General features: G+C 42.0%; 1 protein-coding gene across 1 annotated transcript; it reads left to right on the top strand.

The window, feature by feature from the left end:
- On the top strand, positions 1-23,092 carry LOC126471509 (sex-regulated protein janus-A-like). The gene is made up of 3 exons (XM_050099730.1): positions 1-897; positions 4,410-4,511; positions 22,910-23,092. The coding sequence occupies exons 1-2, from the start codon at positions 793-795 to the stop codon at positions 4,500-4,502; spliced, it is 198 nt and encodes a 65-aa protein (XP_049955687.1). The 5' UTR covers positions 1-792; the 3' UTR covers positions 4,503-4,511; positions 22,910-23,092.
- The last annotated feature ends 1,114 nt before the right edge of the window (positions 23,093-24,206 follow it).

Here is a 24,206-nt window from a genome sequence, read left to right as displayed (position 1 = left end):
GACCTCGAAATTTGTCAGGGAAAAATGCTAAAAGTTGCTGGAAATCGGGGAACGTCACTTGGGGAAACTTGCGGCAACCCTGAATGTTCACAAGCTGGCACTGCAGAGCTTGCTGACTGCATTTTTGAGGGATGAGAATATTCTTGCGAAGTGCACAGAATTGCCCCAAACTATAACACCATATGAGATAACAGAGCAAAAGTAAACAAGCTTTTGTGTTTGTGTCCAAGACATAGTGTATAGTGAAGACAGAAGTGTTCATTTTCTGCTTAAGGTGTTGAACATGATACTTCTGAGAGAGCTTTTCATCTATCTTCAGTCTTAAGAATTTAAAATGTCTGTTCGACCAGCTCAGGACAAGACTATTTCTATTTTACAAGAGTTCAGTTGTTGGCAGTGAAGTATTAATCCGTTCTCCAAAAGCCGTGTGCTGATGTTGCCAACTACCTTGTCAGCTAGATGATTTACTTTATGTTCAGTGTTTTCCGAGAGAACACATGTCCGAATATACAAAAGCTTTCATTTGCATTTGCAGTAGGTATGAAAAAAAAAAAAAAAAAAACAGAAGCTCCTGTTTGTGTTTCCTATAGATAGTGGATATAATAACAGCTCCTTTAAGTTATGTTTTCAGATTATTTTTGATGCCACAATTTCCACTCACGTTGTTACTTTTGTGTTTTCTTCTTGCTTAGTACTCTTGATACATTTTGTTCAAAGTTTGACTATGGTTCCTGCTACTAGGTGCGAGAATACAAGTGAGTTGGCTTCCATTCGGACGTCTACGATGAGACAATGGACAGGGTGAAAGGCCTCGGTGTTGATACCGAGTGCACTGGTGGTGGCAGAATACAGCACGACCCCAGTGCCAAGGTCATCAAAGTATACAGCTACTCACAGGTGATACCTAAAGCAGTGAGTTGTAGAAATGACAGTATGTGTCATCTTGAGCTGTTATTCAACTTAATTTTTTACTGTGTGACTGGTTTCAGTTGAAGACCATTTTCAGGCACCTGTTGTATATACATCGTGGATACGGGAAAATTTGGGATGAAAAGAATGTTTGAAAATTATAGTAACAATACAAGCAACACTTACAGAATTTGATTACCAGCAAAAACTATATATATCAAAAGAATACAATGTCAGAAATATAAATTAAATATCCACAAGCATTGTATGTATTGTTATTACAATTTTGAAGTATCCTTTTTGCCTGAATTTTTCCTGTTTCCATGCTGTGGGTACAACAGATGCTCAAGAATGGTCTCTGACCAAAACTGGTTGCATCGTAAAAAAAATTTATGAACAGCTTAAAGTGTTACGTGATGTCATTTCTACAATTCGTATAAGCTGCAGACCACAGTTAACAAAAAATATTTTAAGAACAGTGAAGTTTCTGTTCATACGTTGTGTGCCCTATAATTCAAGTATTTTTAAAGTTTTTAAGAATGTTATACGCCAAGCTCCTCCATGGGAAAGCAGTTTCTGCTTCGGTTACATGGCACAAATTATAGAATACCTTGTTATATGGTCAGAAGCAAATGTCACCAGATGTTAATACCTGTAAATCATCATCATCATGCTTCTTACAACCGTGTACAATAATTTGTGTGTGGTGTTGTGGACAAGTGTTATGGTTGAAATGGCTACTGTTGTTCTGGGTAGCAGCCATGATTATGAAACTTCCTGACAAATTAAAACTGTGTGCCGGGCCAGGACTACATCCTGAAACCTTGTCTTCCGTGGACAATGCTGATACCAACTGTGCTGTTCAATCTGATTCATGATTTTTTCTTACACCTTTCAGATTACTTTTGAGGCCACAATCCTTGCTTCCACTTGTATATATAGCGAGAGAGAGTTGTATATGTAGCAAGAGAGAGAGAGAGATAGAGAGAGAGAGAGAGAGAGAGAGAGAGAGAGAGAGAGAGAGAGAGAGAATGTTCTGTCCCATAATTTTATGACATTATTATTATTATTATTATTATTATTATTATTATTACCTTCACTTTCTCAGACGTTAAGTCCGGTTAAAAATGGAGTGACGCGGACCTTGATCAAGCGTCACTTCCTTTTAACTGTACGGTATGTGTTATATTGCATTTAGGAACTTTCGGGTAATTGAACATGTATCAATAATTACGGATTTCTGTAGCTGTATATATATGTTTGGATGTAGCTGTATTGCATTGATGTACTGGTGGATATTGTGTGGTATGACTCCTGTAGTTGATAGTATAATTGGTATGATGTCAACTTTATCCTGATGCCACATGTCTTTGACTTCCTCAGCCAGTTGGATGTATTTTTCAATTTTTTCTCCTGTTTTCTTTTGTATATTTGTTGTATTGGGTATGGATATTTCGATTAGTTGTGTTAATTTCTTCTTTTTATTGGTGAGTATGATATCAGGTTTGTTATGTGGCGTTGTTTTATCTGTTATAATGGTTCTGTTCCAGTATAATTTGTATTCATCATTCTCCAGTACATTTCGTGGTGTATACTTGTATGTAGGAATGTGTTGTTTTAAAAGTTTATGTTGTAAGGCAAGCTGTTGATGTATTATTTTTGCGACATTGTCATGTCTTCTGGGGTATTCTGTATTTGCTAGTATTGTACATCCGCTTGTGATGTGATCTACTGTTTCTATTTGTTGTTTACAAAGTCTGCATTTATCCGTTGTGGTATTGGGATCTTTAATAATATGCTTGCTGTAATACCTGGTGTTTATTGTTTGATCCTGTATTGCAATCATGAATCCTTCTGTCTCACTGTATATATTGCCTTTTCTTAGCCATGTGTTGGATGCGTCTTGATCGATGTGTGGCTGTGTTAGATGATACGGGTGCTTGCCATGTAGTGTTTTCTTTTTCCAATTTACTTTCTTCATGTCTGTTGATGTTATGTGATCTAAAGGGTTGTAGAAGTGGTTATGAAATTGCAGTGGTGTAGCCGATGTATTTATATGAGTGATTGCCTTGTTTATTTTGCTAGTTTCTGCTCGTTCTAGAAAGAATTTTCTTAAATTGTCTACCTGTCCATAATGTAGGTTTTTTATGTCGATAAATCCCCTCCCTCCTTCCTTTCTGCTTAATGTGAATCTTTCTGTTGCTGAATGTATGTGATGTATTCTATATTTGTGGCATTGTGATCGTGTAAGTGTATTGAGTGCTTCTAGGTCTGTGTTACTCCATTTCACTACTCCAAATGAGTAGGTCAATATTGGTATGGCATAGGTATTTATAGCTTTTGTCTTGTTTCTTGCTGTCAATTCTGTTTTCAGTATTTTTGTTAGTCTTTGTCTATATTTTTCTTTTAGTTCTTCTTTGATATTTGTATTATCTATTCCTATTTTTTGTCTGTATCCTAGATATTTATAGGCATCCGTTTTTTCCATCACTTCTATGCAGTCGCTGTGGTTATCCAATATGTAATCTTCTTGTTTAGTATGTTTTCCCTTGACTATGCTATTTTTCTTACATTTGTCTGTTCCAAAAGCCATACTTATATCATTGCTGAATCCTTCTGTTATCTTTAGTAATTGGTTGAGTTGTTGATTTGTTGCTGCCAGTAGTTTTAGATTATCCATGTATAGCAAATGTGTGATTTTGTGTGGGTATGTTCCAGTAATATTGTATCCATAATTTGTATTATTTAGCATGTTGGATAGTGGGTTCAGAGCAAGGCAGAACCAGAAAGGACTTAATGAGTCTCCTTGGTATATTCCACACTTAATCTGTATTATTATTATTATTATTATTATTATTATTATTATTATTATTATTACCAGCTTCTGTATCTTTTGATTGCGTATAGTTACGGCAGCACATGAATTGTGGTGAGCCTGGTGTTTTTACAAGACTTTTTCCAGTTGCCAGGACAGTTGTCATAATTACTCAAATCAACAATTACTTGCACTTGGAGCAGACCAAATGATTCCTCTGTACCCCTCGCACCTATTTTATACTTTTCAGACTGTGTTTCACACATTTTGTGACCTACCTGTTTCATTTAACACAGTTAATACAGTTGCAGATTGTGGGTACGTGTTTAATGTTTTTGCACGATTACTGCTGCTTGTGTTTCAGTGTTGTGTACAATGCCAGACCCATCAATAGAAAAATTAATTCTGATGCTGCATATTGCACATCTGTTCTGAAGGTCTTTACACACTCCCTTTTTCTGCTGCTTTTGTGTTGTGATGTGTGGTTTAGAAAATTTCAGATTGCTTTACGGTTTCATGTGCTCTGTATTAGATGCATTTTTAGTGTACGTACAAGCACATCGGTTACTTATGATGTAGTTGTAGTTAAGAGTTCTCGTTTTAGTGTTTAATTATTATTGTGATATGTAGCACACTGTTTAATTGTACTTTAGTTTTAAAATACCCAAAGACTGCTTCATTTCAGGGGTTTGGGAAGGCAGACCACAGCAAGACAGTAGAAATTCTGAAGACTGCATATCCTGTTTACAACATTACTTGGAGTGATGAAGGATACTGATCTGCTCAGGTAATTAAATTTACATATGCGTGATACATTCAAAATGTCTCTGACATTACGACAACCTTCATAATGAATGAAGGTGATATTTTTTGCATTTAAGCTGTTGTATTTTAATAAGACCTCTCCTTAATTATACAGGGTGATTCAAAAAGAATACCACAACTTTAGGAATTTAAAACTCTGCAACGACAAAAGGCAGAGCTAAGCACTATCTGTTGGCAAATTAAGGGAGGTATAAAGTTTCATTTAGTTGTACATTTGTTCGCTTGAGGCGCTGTTGACTAGGCGTCAGCGTCAGTTGATGCTAAGATGGCGACTGCTCAACAGAAAGCTTTTTGTGTTATTGAGTACGGCAGAAGTGAATCGACGACAGTTGTTCAGCGTGCATTTCGAACGAAGTATGGTGTTAAACCTCCTGATAGGTGGTATATTAAACGTTGGTATAAACAGTTTACAGAGAATGGGTGTTTGTACAAAGGGAAAAGTTCTGGACGGCCGAGAATGAGTGATGAAAATGTAGCACGCATCCAGCACGCATTTGTTCGCAGCCCAGGAAAATCGACTCGCAGAGCTAGCAGAGAGCTGCAAATTCCACAATCAACTGTATGGAGAGTCCTACGATAAAGGTTAGTTATGAAACCTTATCGTCTGAAATTGGTTCAAGCACTGTCTGCAGCTGATCAGATTAAAAGAATCGATTTCTGTGTTTTTATCCTTGCTCAAATGGAAACAGATGAATCTTTCGTTTCGAAGATTGTGTTTAGTGATGAAGCAACTTTCCACACTAACGGGAAAGTCAACCGTCACAATGTCTGTACATGGGGCACTGAGAATCTGCGGGAAACAACTCAGTATGAACATGACTCGCCTAAGGTGAACGTTTTCTGTGCCATTTCAGCCAATAAAGATTTTGGTCCCTTTTTCTTCAAAGGTGCTACTGTAACTGGACTACAGTATCTGGAGATGTTAGAGAATTGGCTGTTCCCTCAGCTCGAACAAGAAGCACAATAATTCGTATTTCAGCAGGATGGAGCACCACCACATTGGCACTTATCTGTCCGTAACTACCTGAACGTCAACTACCCTCCAAGAAGCCCTGATCTTACCCCCTGCGATTTTTTCTTATGGGGGTATGTTAAGGATATGGTGTTTCGGCCACCTCTCCCAGCCACCATTGATGATTTGAAACGAGAAATAACAGCAGCTATCCAAACTGTTACGCCTGATATGCTACAGAGAGTGTGGAACGAGTTGGAGTATCGGGTTGATATTGCTCGAGTGTCTGGAGGGGGCCATATTGAACATCTCTGAACTTGTTTTGGAGTGAAAAAAACCTTTTTAAATACTCTTTGTAATGATGTATAACAGAAGGTTATATTATGTTTCTTTCATTAAATACACATTTTTAAAGTTGTGGTATTCTTTTTGAATCACCCTGTACAGGTAGTTCTGGCCCAAAAAGTCATTTTAAATGTTTTTAAAGTACAACAAACAGTAGCATTTCTACTGTAATTTGTAAGCCATGATGAACAGTAGCACATAGTGTGAGTTTGCTGCCTTTTTATTTCTGTGGGACCTCGCTATGTGTGTAAACCGAAAAATGGCTTTTCGAGTTGAAACTAGTTGCTTAATTAAAAATATTTTTAGTAACTCTATTATCTTAAGTTGAAAAATATCATTTTCATCCAATGACATTAATAATTTTTGTGTCCTCTTTTTCACTTTTGCCATATGGGTGTGTTTGAGAAGGTCTATCACATGTTTGTTTCTAAGATTGGTACAGTTGTTTTCTGTCATTAGTTATTGTATGCTGCTTTTGACCGCTGAGAATCAAATTTTTCAACTGTTTATTATCAGGATTTAGCAGCAAGTTTTTTTACTGAAGTGTTAAAAGGTGTTTTATCTAACAACTATTTTTCTGATCTTCACAACTATTTTTCTGATCTGAAGATTGCCATGCAGGAACTCAACAAACTAGTTCTGATCTGATTCAAAGATTGCATTCATTTTGTTGGTAGAGGCAGTGGGGAGCTGTCCTCTTCAGTCATCATTATCCAGAGGTGAAGCTAGTTTCTTTCAGTAGTGGCTGTCATTATTGACTTCAGTCTTGAAGAGTGTGTCTCAGAAATCATTAAATCGGCAGCAGACTGTTGGTTTATTGCATGAAGAGATTCCAAATACTGCTTTAAATTCACTTCTATCTTAAATTCAGTGCCATGTATGAATGTCTTCTTTTAAACTCCATTGCTACCTCAGTCTAAGTGATGTGTGTACAAAAGGAGTGAACAAGTGGCCCGTGTAATATGCCTAGTGTGTTAACAGTGTACACCACTACACATTGTCTATTTTAGAAAATGAATCACTCTGCAGCAACCCAGAATGTCTCAGAATTCCCACACTATGCAGTACAGTATCCGAAGATTGTTATTCTGCGAAAAGAAATCCATTGGTGTTAATTAGATGTGTACTGTACTCTCCATTTAATGTACAAAAGCAGTTGTCCAGTAGCAATTCATTGCAAGAGGAGGGACAATTTCCAGTTTTGTTATTTATTTTATTTGCCCATTTAAATAAAGCTGACTTAGGAATTTTCCCTTATGTGGGGACTGTTTGTACTAGATAATGTGTCTGTTTGAAGTTCTATATTTGTATATTTTGCTGTTCATGTCACTTCTGCATAATTTTTCATTGATTGTATCGATACTTGTTTGAATTCTGATATGTTGTGAAATTTCAAACATTTGGGAATCCCGTGATAAACTAGTACTATTAGCGTCAATTGTAGGCTTAAACTAAATTGTGCTCTTTCAAAAATTTTTAGAACAGTATGCCTATCATCCTCATTCAAAATAGTCTGTCTCTTATTTTGTTGTCCAATTATGTGAGAAATAGTTTAGTTTCAGAATTTTGAGATGCCTGCAAAACTATACTTTGTAAGTTAGTGCTACCAGTGTTTTGTATACGTAATTTACGTAGCAAATCAATGCTTTGTGGTTCACAGCTCAGCCAAAGTATACATCACCCCTGAATTTCATTGTATATCAATGCAAATAAATGTGTATTTTTGAGAATTTTCGGAAGTTACCATTGTTGTTGTTGTTGTTGTTGTTGTTGTTGTGGTCTTCAGTCCTGAGACTGGTTTGATGCAGCTCTCCATGCTACTCTATCCTGTGCAAGCTTTTTCATCTCCCAGTACCTACTGCAACCTACATCCTTCTGAATCTGCTTAGTGTATTCATCTCTTGGTCTCCCTCTACGATTTTTACCCTCCACGCTCCCCTCCAATACTAAATTGGTGATCCCTTGATGCCTCAGAACATGTCCTACCAACCGATCCCTTCTTCTGGTCAAGTTGTGCCACAAACTTCTCTTCTCCCCAATCCTATTCAATACTTCCTCATTAGTTATGTGATCTACCCATCTAATCTTCAGCATTCTTCTGTAGCACCACATTTCGAAAGCTTCTATTCTCTTCTTGTCCAAACTATTTATCGTCCATGTTTCACTTCCATACATGGCTACACTCCATACGAATACTTTCAGAAATGACTTCCTGACACTTAAATCAATACTGGATGTTAACAAATTTCTCTTCTTCAGAAACGCTTTCCTTGCCATTGCCAGCCTACATTTTATACCCTCTCTACTTCGAACATCATCAGTTATTTTGCTCCCCAAATAGCAAAACTCCTTTACTACTTTAAGTGCCTCATTTCCTAATCTAATTCCCTCAGCATCACCCGACTTAATTAGACTACATTCCATTATCCTTGTTTTGCTTTTGTTGATGTTCATCTTATATCCTCCTTTCAAGACACTGTCCATTCCATTCAACTGCTCTTCCAAGTCCTTTGCTGTCTCTGACAGAATTGCAATGTCATCGGCGAACCTCAAAGTTTTTATTTCTACTCCATGAATTTTAATACCTACTCCGAATTTTTCTTTTGTTTCCTTTACTGCTTGCTCAATATACAGATTGAACAACATCGGGGAGAGGCTACAACCCTGTCTCACTCCCTTCCCAACAACTGCTTCCCTTTCATACCCCTCTACTCTTATAACTGCCATCTGGTTTCTGTACAAACTGTAAATAGCCTTTCGCTCCCTGTATTTTACCCCTGCCACCTTTAGAATTTGAAAGAGAGTATTCCAGTCAACATTGTCAAAAGCTTTCTCTAAGTCTACAAATGCTAGAAACGTAGGTTTGCCTTTCCTTAATCTTTCTTCTAAGATAAGTCGTAAGGTCAGTATTGCCTCGCGTGTTCCAGTGTTTCTACGGAATCCAAACTGATCTTCCCCGAGGTTGGCTTCTACTAGTTTTTCCATTCGTCTGTAAAGAATTCGTGTTAGTATTTTGCAGCTGTGACTTATTAAGCTGATAGTTCGGTAATTTTCACATCTGTCAACACCTGCTTTCTTTGGGATTGGAATTATTATATTCTTCTTGAAGTCTGTGGGTATTTCGCCTGTTTCATACATCTTGCTCATCAGATGGTAGAGTTTTGTCAGGACTGGCTCTCCCACGGCCGTCAGTAGTTCCAATGGAATATTGTCTACTCCGGGGGCCTTGTTTCGACTCAGGTCTTTCAGTGCTCTGTCAAACTCTTCACGCAGTATCATATCTCCCATTTCATCTTCATCTACATCCTCTTCCATTTCCATAATATTGTCCTCAAGTACATCGCCCTTGTAGAGACCCTCTATATACTCCTTCCACCTTTCTGCTTTCCCTTCTTTGCTTAGAACTGGATTTCCATCTGAGCTCTTGATATTCATACAAGTCATTCTCTTATCTCCAAAGGTCTCTTTAATTTTCCTGTAGGCGGTATCTATCTTACCCCTAGTGAGATAGGCCTCTACATCCTTACATTTGTCCTCTAGCCATCCCTGCTTAGTCATTTTGCACTTCCTGTCGATCTCATTTTTGAGACGTTTGTATTCCTTTTTGCCTGTTTCACTTACTGCATTTTTATATTTTCTCCTTTCATCAATTAAATTCAATATTTCTTCTGTTACCCAAGGATTTCTACTAGCCCTCGTCTTTTTACCTACTTGATCCATTGCTGCCTTCACTACTTCATCCCTCAAAGCTACCCATTCTTCTTCTACTGTATTTATTTCCCCCATTCCTGTTAATTGCTCCCTTATGCTCTCCCTGAATCTCTGGTTCTTTTAGTTTATCCAGGTCCCATCTCCTTAAATTCCCACCTTTTTGCAGTTTCTTCAGTTTTAATCTACAGGTCATAACCAATAGATTGTGGTCAGAGTCCACATCTGCCCCTGGAAATGTCTTACAATTTAAAACCTGGTTCCTAAATCTCTGTCTTACCATTATATAATCTATCTGATACCTTTTAGTATCTCCAGGGTTCTTCCATGTATACAACCTTCTTTCATGATTCTTAAACCAAGTGTTAGTTATGATTATGTTGTGCTCTGTGCAAAATTCGACCAGGCGGCTTCCTCTTTCATTTCTGTCCCCCAATCCATATTCACCTACTATGTTTCCTTCTCTCCCTTTTCCTACACTCGAATTCCAGTCACCCATGACTATTAAATTTTCGTCTCCCTTCACAATCTGAATAATTTCTTTTATTTCATCATACATTTCTTCAATTTCTTCGTCATCTGCAGAGCTAGTTGGCATATAAACTTGTACTACTGTAGTAGGTGTGGGCTTCGTATCTATCTTTGCCACAATAATGCGTTCACTATGCTGTTTGTAGTAGCTTACCCGCATTCCTATTTTCCTATTCATTATTAAACCTACTCCTGCATTCCCCCTATTTGATTTTGTGTTTATAACCCTGTAGTCACCTGACCAGAAGTCTTGTTCCTCCTGCCACCGAACTTCACTAATTCCCACTATATCTAACTTCAACCTATCCATTTCCCTTTTTAAATTTTCTAACCTACCCGCCCGATTAAGGGATCTGACATTCCACGCTCCGATCCGTAGAATGCCAGTTTTCTTTCTCCTGATAACGACATCCTCTTGAGTAGTCCCCGCCCGGAGATCCGAATGGGGGACTATTTTACCTCCGGAATATTTTACCCAAGAGGACGCCATCATCATGTAATCATACAGTAAAGCTGCATGCCCTCGGGAAAAATTACGGCTGTAGTTTCCCCTTGCTTTCAGCCGTTCGCAGTACCAGCACAGCAAGGCCGTTTTGGTTAATGTTACAAGGCCAGATCAGTCAATCATCCAGACTGTTGCCCTTGCAACTACTGAAAAGGCTGCTGCCCCTCTTCAGGAACCACACGTTTGTCTGGCCTCTCAACAGATACCCCTCCGTTGTGGTTGCACCTACGGTACGGCTATCTGTATCGCTGAGGCACGCAAGCCTCCCCACCAACGGCAAGGTCCATGGTTCATGGGGGGGATGTTACCATTGTCCTTTGCATAATCTGTGAGCAGTCGGGGTTTGTGATGTAGTTCCTGTAGCAGATTTTCTGCCAGACATTTTGTGTTACATCTGGTTTTCCCTTAACCCTTTACTGGCCAAAACTCTATTGGATCTTTTTTTTGCAAACTTTTATACATAAATATGTTACATTGAGTGATAAATTGAATAAAAAGTTGTTTTGAAAAGTTTCAGTTTATTAGAACAAAAACTACAGAAGTCCCATTTTTGGGACATTGGCCAAATGCGCTATCCAAATTCACAATCTTATTCTCCATGCATAATATTGTAAGAAGCAACACAAACATTAAATAAAGAATATTTTAATGTTATGGAATGTATATTCAGTATGAAATGAAGCAAAACACTTGTCATGTACACCAACATTGCACCTATCACAAATTTTTGTTGTTTTTTTCTTGCAGTAAGCACATCTCTTCTGTGTTTTACTTGGCACAAAGAAAATATTTCCTGGATCTAGTCGTACATCTGTGCTCACCCGTCCTCCCATCAATTTGCTTCCTTGTGGTCCTCTTTGTTTTGGTACTGATCCTTTTTTCTTTGATAGAAAAAACATCACTATTCTCTGTCGGACATCCAAAAGTAAGAGCTTCTCATTAGAGTTAGCAATTTGGTATGCACGCCATGTGTTTACTACGCAGATATATATCATCTGTGTGAATAATGGCCACCACCATTTCTTTGACCTTATCCTCGTCCTATAAAGTGATATCTGCTTGTCCAGTAGATATATGCCACCCATATGGGCATTGTATTCTTCAATGATATGTGGCAGTGTAACAGATATTTCCTTTTTTTTTTGCTCGTGAATATCTTTTTGTAGAACTCGAGGAATAATAGTACTGTTATTTGTCACTACACATACTGGTTTGTTGTCACTCCATTTCACAACCAGAACTTCATTCTCTTTGTCAAATCTGTAGTCATAGAATCCTCGTTCCTTCCTTTTGCCATTCTTTTCGAGTCAATCAAAGGACATGCATTAGTTCGGATCTCTGTTATTGTTCCTGCAGCTTTCATTTTACTCTTTCCGAGTGTGATCAGTGTGTCAACACTGGTGAAAAAGTTGTCAAAGAAAAGCTTATAATTCGGATACTCTGATTCTGGAATCATGCTGGTTAGTTCATTTATTACCCTTGCACCTAAAGGCTCCTGTTTGTTGTCAGTCTTGCCACAGTATGGTGAAAAATTATAAAGAAAGCCATTGGAACTTGTAAGACACCAAATTTTATATCCAACTTTGATAGGCTTTTCCCTCAGAAACATTTTAGCTGAATGTTTGCGATAATAATGTACCATTATTTCATCAGTTGAGAGTTCTGAATGAAATACGCCAAATTTACCAAATTCCTATTTCAGCATTTCAAATTATAACCTCAGTTTGTACATCTTGTCGTTTCTGTCTATTTTGGAGTTGTCATTGAGATGAATGAATCTCTTTATTTCCCAAACCTATTTCTTGACCCGGAGTTGAAGACTAAAGGAACACCGACATCAGGAGCCTGTTCCCAGTACTTATTCTTGTGGGGAAGCTTATGATAACCACTCAGAAGTAATACGCCAATAAATAATTTTAGTTCTTCTTTGGTTAGCAGAAAATTTATTCTGTTATGTTGGCAAGAATAAATTTCGCTTTGTTCAATAATAGTATCCATTAGTTTCTCAGAAAAAAAATCCTCAAACACTTGGGGCACTGTGTTATTTTCTAGACATTCCGCATCATAATGTTTGTTGCTCTTCCCTGGTTCACTATTGTTTGTGTACGTTGGTTGACATTTATACCACTTACATATATATTTTTTTGTAGATAACATACCACTTTCTCCTCCACCTCCCAACGCTTTCCTTCTTTTGGCTTCTGGATGTACAACTGTAGCATTAACTTCATCTCAGCTGGTTGTGAGTTCTAAAGTACCGGCGTCATCTTGTACAACAGTACATTTTCGTCAGTGTCTTCTTCATCTGTTATTACATCTGCATCGGGTGGAATAATCGCCAATTCTGTATATCATCTTCATCGTCACTCTCTTGATGGTTCTCTAGTTCTGCTAGAATTTCTTCAAATGTAAGTTTACGTGGCATGTTTTTGTCCTGTTGGAATCGTAAAATTCGAATAGAATATGAAAAAAGCAGATATAAAGAACATAAAATGCAATTCTTCTCTGTATATTATGTGTATACAAGAATAGGGCACATCAACAATAAATGATAGTATGATTATATTTATATAATAGAGGGAAAAACACACAGGGAGAGGGTAAGGAATCATTCCAATCCCGGGAGCGGAAAGACTTACCTTAGGGGGAGAAAAGAACAGGTATACACTTGCACACACACCCATATCCAACCACACATACACAGACACAAGCAGACATTTGTAAAGGCAAAGAGATTCGGCAGAGATGTCAGTCGAGGCAGAAGTACAGAGGCAAAAATGATGTTGAAAGACAGGTGAGGTACGAGCGGCGGCAACTTGAAATTAGCGGAGGTTGAGGCCTGGCGGATAACGAGAAGAGAGGATATACTGAAGGGCAAGTTCCCATCTCTGGAGTTCTGACAGGTTGGTGTTAGTGGGAAGTATCCAGATAACCCGGACGGTGTAACACTGTGCCAAGATGTGCTGGCTGTGCACCAAGGCTAGTGTAGCCACAGGGTGATCCTCATTACCAACAAACACTGTCTGCCTGTGTCCATTTCCCCCCTGCGGGTTCGAGGGTTAGAATATGCCCGCGGTATTCCTGCCTGTCGTAAGAGGCGACTAAAAGGAGTCTCAACTGTTTCGGCCTTTAATGTGATGGTCCCCATTAGGGTTTGACCTCCATTTTTCCAAATTCAACAGAAGTAAGAGCCTTTTGGGGAAGGACCCCTTACGTGGTGCACCATCAGTCCTCTGTGCCCTAAGACCTTGGCACTCTTTATCGTCTGGGCCTCGTAACTGCACCCTCCATCCCTCATTTTGGGCATACACACCTGATGGATTGTGTAAGTTACGCCCTTAGTGCATCATCATCTGCACCCACGATCACTATGGACTATCCATGGCACCCAAAATCCAGCACGGTAGCCAGCCCGTTGTGGTGGGGTCGTCATGTACCCTCTAGGTTGTAGCCCCCTGACAACACAGGGATCGTACTGCCGATGCCTGAGCTGCCGCCTCCCCACGTAAGCCAAGGAGTAGATGCCCGTCTCTCCGGGGCATCAGGACTCCCGGCAACGGCCATCCTGCTAGGTGGCCTTTGCTGTGGCTGGGTGCCACCCGTGGGGAGAGCCCCTGGTCGGAGTGGGTGGCATCGGGGTGGATATCCCGCAGTGAAATGGGTACAATCTCAATCCGGTGGTCGCATGACCACCAACGTCTCTAAGCGCAATAAAGTAGACTTTAACGCTGTGGCATGTAACCCCAAATCGTCCCCTTCCCTAGCCACGCCCTGGGAGGGACGCAGGGCTGCGGACAGACAGGAGCCATATTCACCGTGATATCTTGTGTGCAGCAGAACTGATGGGGATTCATTTTTGGGGACTAAGCCTCTGTTCTTTGTGACCCATCTTGAAGATAAGTTCGGGGAAGTGGCCTCTCTTTCCAAAATGCGGAGCGGGGCCATTTTGATACAAGCACCTTCCTCTGCACAGTCAAGGGCGTTGCTCGCCTGTGAGAAGCTTGGTGACATACCCGTTAACGTCACTCCCCATAAGTCACTAAATTTTGTCCAGGGGATTATCTTTCATAAAGATCTTCTGCTACCGTCTGATGACGAGCTACGGGAGAACCTGGCACGACGAGGTGCACACTTCGTTCGTCGTGTCTTTAGGGGACCCAAGGATAATAGGATCGCTACCGGTGCTTTCATCCTGGCCTATGAGGGCGACTGCTTGCCTGAGAAGGTCAAGGTCATGATCTACCGGTGCGATTTCAAGCCCTATGTCCCGCCCCCTATGCGATGCTTCCAGTGCTGGAAATTCGGACACGTGTCCTCCAGATGCACTGCCAGCCCCACATGTCGCGATTGTGGACAACCTTTGCATCCAAGTGCTCCGTGTGCTCCACCTCCCACCTGCGTTAACTGTGGGGAGCATCATTCTCCCTGCTCGCCAGACTGTGCAGTCTACCATCAAGAGCGGAAGATACAAGAAATTAAGACCCTGGACCGTTTAACTTACCAAGAGGCGAGGAAGAAATTAGAATGGCTCAACCCCACACCTATGTTGAGGAGTTATGCTGCTGTAACACTGCAGCCACCAGTTCCTGCAAAGACTCCTTTGACAGTTGGCCAACCGAACAGTCACGTTTCACCTGCCCCACCACCGGTGGGGGCCACTCTCTATTCCACTGCTCCCAAAACACACAGTTTGGGAGCAGTGCGCCCCAAGCAACCGGGGACGTCGGTCCCCACCTCTCAGCCGGAGCGGCGACAGCCCTGTCCGGCTCCTCAGCCGGGGAAGCGACATCTCTCTCCGGCTGTTCAGCCAGAGACGCAACAGCCTCCTCCGGCCTCACTTGTTCGGAAGGGATCCCTTGGGGGAGTCCCTTCCAAGGACTTCCCCAGTGTCTCACAAGACACTAGCCAGTGGCTGAAGAAGCCACCAGCTGCTGGTCGAAGGGCTTCACGCTCTTCCTCTGTTCCTGATAATGCGTCAGGAAAGCCCACCCAGCATGCCAACCCTCCTCCGAAAGACAAGAGAGAGAAGAGGAACCTCTCCAAGAAGGATAAGGACCCAGTGGTTCCCGCACCAACGCTTCCTGTCAGCTCAGCCTCTGAGGATGAGGTCGAGCTCTTTGCGTCCCCTGATGACCTGGATCTCGCCGTCTCCTCAGAAACGATGGCCGTAGCGACATCCGTCACTCAGTTGGTGGTAGCATGTGACCCTGCCCAGTAATTTGCCTTTTCAGTGCCTGAATGCCTCTACAGGACACGCTTTGTACAATCCTCCAGTGGAATTGTGGCGGTTATTTTAGCCATCTACCTGAGCTACGTCAGCTTGTAAGCTTGACACCTGCTTTATGCATTGCTCTCCAGGAAACCTGGTTCCCGGCAATGCGGACCCCTGTCCTCCGTGGATACAGGGGTTATTACTGCAACCGAAGCACTTACAATAGTGTGTCAGGTGGAGCCTGCGTGTATGTCCTTACCTCTGTATATAGTGCTCCTGTGCCCCTTCAAACATCTTTGGAAGCTGTGGCTGTCCGCGTAAGGACTACCCAGGACTTAAACGTCTGCAGTGTCTATCTCCCTCCAGGTGGTACAGTCTCCCTGACCGAATTGGCTGCTCTTGTCGCCCAACTTCCCACGCCTTTTCTTCTCCTTGGGGATTTTAACGCCCACAATCCCTTGTGGGGTGGATCGAAGATTACTGGCCAAGGCAGAGATGTCGAGAATCTCATCTCCCAACTTGACCTCTGCCTCTTAAACACTGGCGCTGCCACGCGTTTCAGTGTGGCGCATGGCACGTTCTCGGCCATAGATCTGTTGTTGTGCAGCCCAGGGCTTGTACCATTGGTCCACTGGAGAGTCCATGACGACTTGTGTGGTAGTGACCATTTTCCCATCTTCCTTTCACTACCCCAGCGTCGATCCCATGAACGCCTGCCTAGATGGGCATTTAGCAAGGCAAACTGGGAAACATTCTCCTCTGCTGCCACTGTTGCATCTCTCCGCCACGGTACCATCGATGTGGCGGTTGAGACACTGACTGCAGCAATTGTTTCCGCTGCGGAACGTACCATTCCTCGTTCGTTAGGGTGCCCCCGGCGAAAGGCAGTGCCTTGGTGGTCTCCGGAGGTCGCTGAAGCCATTACAGAACGTCGGCGGGCTCTTCAGCGACATAAGCGGCACCCGTCTTTGGAGAACCTAATTTTCTTCAAACGTCTCCGTGCTCAGGCACGGCGGCTCATCAAGAGGCGGAAACAGAAGTGCTGGGAGAGGTACGTTTCCACCATTGGTTCCCGTACTTCACCCTCCCAGGTGTGGATGAAGATTCGGCGCATCTTTGGAGTGCAGCACTCTACAGGTGTCCCAGGGCTTACCATCAAGGGGGCGGTATCCACCGATGCTGATGCAATCGCCGAGCATTTCGCACAGCACTATGTTCGGGCCTCTGCGTCGGGGAATTACCCGCCTGCGTTTCGCGCGCTTAAACGCCGGGAGGAAGGCAAACGGCTTTCTTTAGCTTCTCACCACCCTGAGACGTATAACGCCCCATTTAGTTTGTGGGAACTCCAAAGCGTCCTGGCACAGTGCCCCGATACAGCCTCTGGGCCAGATGGCGTCAACAATCAGATGCTCAAACACCTGTCCCTGGTCTGTCAGCGATGTGTTCTTGCCATCTTCAACCGCATATGGGGCGATGGTGTCTTTCCGTCGCAGTGGCGAGAAAGTACCATCATTCCGGTGCTGAAGCCTGGTAAGGACCCGCTTACTGTGGATAGCTATCGACCCATCAGCTTGACAAATACTCTGTGCAAGCTACTGGAACGTATGGTGTGTCGATGGCTGTGTTGGCTGCTCGAGTCTCGAGGTCTTCTGGCTCAGTGCCAGAGCGGCTTCCGTCAGGGCCGTTTCACCGCCGATACTTTGGTCTTTCTTGAGTCTGCAATCCGCACTGCTTTTTCCAGGCGCCAACACCTTGTCTCCGTCTTTTTCGACCTCTCCAGAGCATATGTCACGACGTGGCGGCACCATATACTCGCCACGTTGCACGGGTGGGGTCTCCGGGGCTCTCTCCCCATTTTTATTCAGAATTTTTTATCTGTTCAGACATTCCGCGTTTTAATTGGCACATCCCATAGTTCACTTCATATCCAGGAGAACGGCGTTCCACAGGGCTCAGTATTGAGCGTGCCCCTTTTCCTTGTGGCCATTAATGGCCTTGCAGCAGCAGTTGGGTCGTCTGTCTCACCCACGTTATATGCTGACGATTTCTGCATCTTGTTCAGCTCCTCCACCATTAGTGTTGCAGAACGTAGGTTGCAGGGGGCCATACGCAAGGCGCAGGCATGGGCCCTAGCTCATGGGTTTCAATTTTCTCCTGCGAAGACTTTTTTTATGCACTTTTGTCGGTGTCGAACTGTCCATCCCCACCCTGAGCTCTATCTTCAGGATGCCATGCTCAGGGTTGTTGACACTTACCGTTTTCTGGGATTGCTGTTCGATGCCCGGCTTACTTGGCTTCCACATATTCGTCAACTCAAGCGTCAGTGCTGGCAGCATCTGAATGCCCTTCGCTGCCTCAGCAACACAACTTGGGGTGCCAATCGTAATACGCTGCTGCAGCTCTACAAAGCCCTTGTGCTGTCCCGGCTTGATTATGGGAGTGTGGCGTATGGCTCAGCGTCGCCCTCAGCGTTGCAACTGCTGGACCCCGTTCACCACTGTGGGGTTCGACAGGTGACAGGAGCATTCCGCACCAGCCCTGTGGACAGCATACTTGTGGAGGCAGGTGTCCCTCCACTGCGATTGAGGCGCCAACATTTACTGGCCGCTTATGCTGCCCATGTTTTTAGCTTGCCCGGGCATCCAAACTATCGTCTCCTGTTCCCGCAATCGGTCGTCCATCTTCCTGAACGTCGGCCCCGGTCAGGTTGTACGATCGCAGTCCACGTCAAAGGGCTTCTCTCCGGGCTTAGGGTTTTTACAGTTCCACCTCCTTTCCGGGCCACTTTGCGACACCCCCATGGTGTGTTCCTCAGCCTTGCCTTCGGCTCGACTTGGCACAGGGCCCGAAGGACTCCGTCCCTCCAGAGGCCTTCCGCTGCCGTTTTTATTCCATCTTGGCCACGTATCAGGGCTCTGGCGTTGTATACACTGACGGTTCGATGGTTGCTGGTCGTGCCGGATATGCGCTTACTCTAGGGGACCATTCTGAACAACGTTCCTTGCTGGATGGCTGCAGCGTTTACACAGCTGAGCTGGTCGCCATCTTTTGTGCCCTAGAGTATATCCACTCCTGCTCAGGTGAGTCCTTTGTTATCTGTAGCAATTCCCTGAGCAGTTTACGAGCTCTCGACCAGTATTTCCCTCGTTCTCATCTGGTGATGGCTGTCCATGAGTCCCTGCATACTCTTGCACGTAGCGGCCGCTCTGTGGTCTTTGTGTGGACCCCAGGCCATGTTGGGATCCCCGGCAATGAGAATGTTGACCGCCTGGTGAAAGAGGCCATCAGTAAACCACCTCTGGAGATTGGCCTCCCGGCGACTGATTTGCGGGCACTATTACGCCGCAAAGTTTTCGATTTCTGGGACACTGAATGGCGCAACCTGCCCGTGCCAAACAAACTCCGTCATATCAAGGAGACGACGACTGTTTGGCGGTCATCCCTGCGAGCCACCCGCAGGGACTCAGTCGTCGTTTGTTGGCTCCGCATTGGCCACACCCGACTGACGCACAGTTATTTACTGTGTCGTGAGGATCCTCTTATTATGCGTTCAGTTAACTAAGTAGAAATTAGTATTATCTTATCTCAGTGAGGAACTTGAAACTTTCAGGACAGGTCAGGAGCATGTAGAGGTGCTCTTCCTCTACTTGAAAAGAACAGTTGACCATGCACTGAGTAGATAGGTTCCTAGTAGAACAGTTCATAATGGGATGGAACCTCCGTGGTATACAGTCACTGTAAAGAAAACGTCTAAAGGAACAGAGATTACTGCATAATAGGTGTAAAACAAAGTGTAGGATTATAGATTGAGAGACGCTGGATGAAACATGTTTGGCTGTCAAGAGAGCAATGCATGAAGCCTTCAATGGCTACTGTAGCAGAATACTGTCAAATGACATTTCACAAAATCCAAATAAATTCTGGTCGTATGTAAGGCCTGTTAGTGGCACAAAAGTTAGTGTCCAGTCCCTAGCAAGTGAGACAGGAACTGATATTGAGGGTAGCAAAGTAAAAGCTGAAATTATGAACTCGATTTTCAAATGTTCCTTTGCAAATAAAAACCCAGGAGAACTGCCCCAATTCAATCCTAGTACACTGAAAAAATGAATGAAATAGGTATTAGTGTCAGTTGTGTTGAGAAACAGTTGAAATCATTAAACAAAGCTCCAGACCCCGATGGAATCGCCGTCAGATTCTATATTGAATTTGTGGCTGAGTTATCCTCTCTTCTCACTGTAATCTATCCAAAAAACCTTATCCAGTTTTTGGAAAAAATTACAGATCACACCCGTCTACAAGAAGGGTTGTAGGAGTGACAAAACTACCATCCAATAGCCTTGACATAGATTTGTTGTAGATTCTTAGAAAATATTTTGAGCTCAAACATAATGAGGTATCTCGAACGGAACTACCTTCTCAATATCAACCAGCATGGTTTTCAAAAACATAGATGATATGAAATCCAACTGTCACTTTTCTCACATAACTTGCTGAAAGCGTTGGATCAAGGCAACAGGTAGATAGTGTTTCTTGATTTCCTAACAGTATTTGATTCTGTTCCACACCTACACTGACTGTGAAAAGTACGATCATATGGGGTATCAAGTGAAATTCGTGACTGGATTGAGGACTTTTTGATAGGAAGGACACAGCATGTTACCTTGGATGGAGAGTCATCATCAGATGTAGAAGTAACTTCAGGTGTGCCCCAGGGAAGTGTGTTGGGGCCCTTGCAGTTCTTGCCCATTAATGACCTTGCTGTAAATCAGGATTTTTGCAGATGATGCAGTTATCTGTAATGAAGTGCTATTTCAGAGAAGCTGCATAAATATTCAGTCAGATCTTGATGAGATTTCAACATAGTGCAGTGATTGGCAACTTGCTGTGAATGTTTAGAAATGTATAAACTTAGTATCCTGTGACTATAATATGGGTGAGTCACTGTCGGAATCTGCCAACTCGTACAAATACCTGTGTGTAACACTTTGTAGGAATATGAAATGGCATGATCACATAGGTTCAGTTGTGGGTAAAGCAGGTTGTAGACTTTGGTTTATTGGTATAATAATGGGGAAGTGCAATCAGTCTACTAGAGAGATGCTTACAAGTCATTCGTGTGACCCCCCCCCACCATAGACTATTGCTAAAGTGTGTGGGACTTGTACCACATAAGACTAGGAGGAGACATTGAATGTATACAAAGAAAGGCAGCATGGTCAGAGGTTTGCTTAATCCATGGGAGAGTGTCACAGAGATACTGAAGGAACTGAAATGGCAGACTGTTGAAGACAGGTGTAAACTATCCCAAGAAAGTGTATTAGCAAAGTTTCAAGAACTGTCTTTAAATGATTACTCTAGGGATATACTACAACCCCCCACATATTGCTCTCACAGGGGTCGTGAAGATAAGATTAGAATGATTACTGCTCACACAGAGGCATTCAGACAAATTCAGACAATCATTCTTCCACGCTCCATACATGAATGAAACAGCAAGAAACCCTGATAACTGGTACAATGGGACTTACCCTGTACCATGCACCTCCTGGTGGATTGCAGATTATAAACGTAGATGTGAACTGACAGTCTCTTACATGTGCATGAGGGAAACAGCTAATCACCTTTATTTTACCAAGACAAAAATTATGATTTACTAAAGTTTCAAACCTTGACAGGAAATAATGGATTAGGCTGTCCATAAATTATAAACTAACATTATTGTGATGATGGAAAATCTCATATAAAGACGTGAAACAAATACTAACAAAGAGATAGAGGGGCTGGCCAGTACAGCCAATAGATACACAAAACATAACAGAAAATTTACGTATCCTAGCTTTTGGAACTTTGTTCCTTCATCAGGGAGGAGAGAGGGGAAAGAAGGGGAAGAAGAGAAAGTGGATTCAGTTACTCACAACCCAGGTTATGAAGCAACAGGGTAGAGGTAAACAGGGAGGGTAGCAAAGATGGAGGCATGGGTGTATACTCTACAGTACGTCAACATGTTGCCTTGACCTGTTTGATCACCAGGTCTGGCTCCAATTCAGTGCACACGGGACATCGTTGAACAACTCCAGTGTCTCCCAAAAACAGCATTAACCATCCCTGTTTCGATGACAATGTGAAACAGGCATGGAACTTCATCCCACAAACTCATATCCAGCACAATGCATGCACGTTTGCATGCTTACATTCGGGCAGTTACACTGGATTTCAATGTATTACTGTATCACATTTGCAATGGTGTATCTCGCACTTATATTATCCTGTGATCTTGCAACGTTAATCACTTAAATAAGTTACTTAGACATATATATTCCTGAAATTTCATTACTCTACGTTAATTACTTTTTGGTGTTGCAATATTTTTTTTTTTTTTTTTTTTTTTTTTTTTTTTTTTCAGTGTACATGATGACTACAATAATACATTATAATGTTTCTCCAGTGGTTTCAACATTAACTTTTTAACAGAAAAGATTTTGCTTACAGTTCATTTTTAAGTTAACATTTCTAAACTTTTTAACAATCCATATTAAAGCTAGCAATAGTAACTATATTAATAATTGCTACTGTAAACAGTTACACATATGGACATCAGTTTTGAATAATGGGTTTTGAGTGTAAATAATGTTTTATGTAAGTGTTTGTATTGATACTTAAAATTAAATGTCATGTAATGAATGTCGAGATACTCATATAAAAAGTTTTGTTGGATCAAGTTATTTACGAACGCGATGTACTGTGTTCTTCCATTAGAGAATGTGACTGTATTGTTTATCGGTTTCATTACAAAATGCTAATAAGCTTTTAGTTAGAAAACCTTCTATAACTAGAATTATTAATATGAGAAAAATAGGAACAATGAAAGAACGGAAGATCAGTTGCAGAAACAAGAGTAGCTCTGAATTGCAAGAGTGGTTGCTTTTCCCACACATGTAATTAACTGGCATTATCGCCACTATTAACTTACCATGGTTTCACATCTCATCTGTTCATTGTTCCCCATGTCCTGCCCTTCTGTTCCCCCTTCCTAGTAGATCATATATGCCTCTGTTACTGTAATCGATATGTAAACTATATTTATCACATGACCTTTTTTTGTTACAGGTTGTAATATTTGACATTGCAGCTTTTGAAAATGGAGCTGGATGTTGTGCCCTCTTTCCTATTGGAGTGTTTCTCTGTGATCAGAATTGGAGGCAGACAATTCACTTGAACGTCCATTGCTGTTGTTGATGTCTTTGAATCATGTTGTTTCTTTGTGATTAATAAAAAAGTTATACAATCCAATGGTTTCTTCGCCTTGTCTTTAAAAATTCCAGACCTATTGTTCAAACACATATTTTGAGAGTTATGCATCTGAGCCTTTTTGTGGAAAGTGCGTTTCACACATACTTTCAAGATAAAATGAATAATGACCCCCATTTTGTGTGTTGGGGAAGATAATTTGATACAGCTAAATGCATATACGGGTACACACATTTATTAGAAAGTATGGGACAGTCCTCATCAAGCAGGTGTGGTGGTGTGAGGCTGGGGTGGGAGCAGGTAAAGGCCTAGATATGTGAGACAGAGAGACTAGCAAAGGTTTAGGTAACGGGGTTTACAGGAGTGAAGAATATGTCGCAGCTAAAGTTTCTAGGCTTCGTTCCTGTGGCCCCACACCTCAATGCCCTCCACTGCTCCCATTCCAATCTCACACACTGTTACTGTCCCCCTAGTACACCTCTCTCTGTCTGTCCACCTCCACACTCCCAACCAGCAGAGACTCCCTATGCTGAGGTGGACTCTGTCCATTAGATTACACTCGTAAGATAAAAATAAACATTATGCAGCATGAAAGAATTATCTGTGTGGGATGGAAATATGTAGATGTGATGTACGTGCACAGACAAAAAAAAAAAAAAAAAAAAAAAAAAAAAAAAAAAAAAAAAAAAAAAAAAAAAATTACAATGTCAGAAAAATTGATTGATTTATTCAAGAGAAAGAGCTTCACAAATTGAGCAAGTTGGTCCACCTCTGACTCTTGAGCAAGCTTGGCATTGATAGATTTGTTGGATGTCCTACTGAGGGACATCAAGCCAAATTCTATCCAAGTGGCACATTGTATTGTCTAAATCATGAGCTGGTTGGGTGGCCCTGCCCATAATGCCCCAGACATACTCAGTTGGGGAGAGATCCCGTGACCTTGCTGGCAAAGATAAGGTGTGGCAAGTATGAAGACGAATTGTGTGTGGGCAGGCATTATCTTGCTGAAATGTAAGCAAATGATGGCTTGTCATGAAGAGAAACAAAATGGGGTTTATAATATCGTCAACAGATGTCTGTGTTGTAATGGTGACACAGATGACAACCAAAGGGGTCCTGTTATGAAAAGAAATGGCACAGTAGACCATCAGTCCTC

Source organism: Schistocerca serialis, chromosome 3 (genome assembly GCF_023864345.2).
Source record: "Schistocerca serialis cubense isolate TAMUIC-IGC-003099 chromosome 3, iqSchSeri2.2, whole genome shotgun sequence".
In the NCBI taxonomy this organism is placed as follows: Eukaryota; Metazoa; Arthropoda; class Insecta; order Orthoptera; family Acrididae; genus Schistocerca; species Schistocerca serialis.
The sequence above is the reverse complement of the archived record's forward strand: the minus strand, read 5'-3'. Positions and strand labels throughout refer to the sequence as shown.

What these genes read in the sequence shown, in the direction of transcription:
- LOC126471509 (XM_050099730.1), top strand. Translation starts at nt 793, where the DNA reads ATGGACAGGGTGAAAGGCCTCGGTGTTGATACCGAGTGCACTGGTGGT. An exon ending in AAGTATACAGCTACTCACAG is followed by an intron (nt 898 to 4,409) that starts GTGATACCTAAA and finishes GCTTCATTTCAG; the next exon opens with GGGTTTGGGAAGGCAGACCA.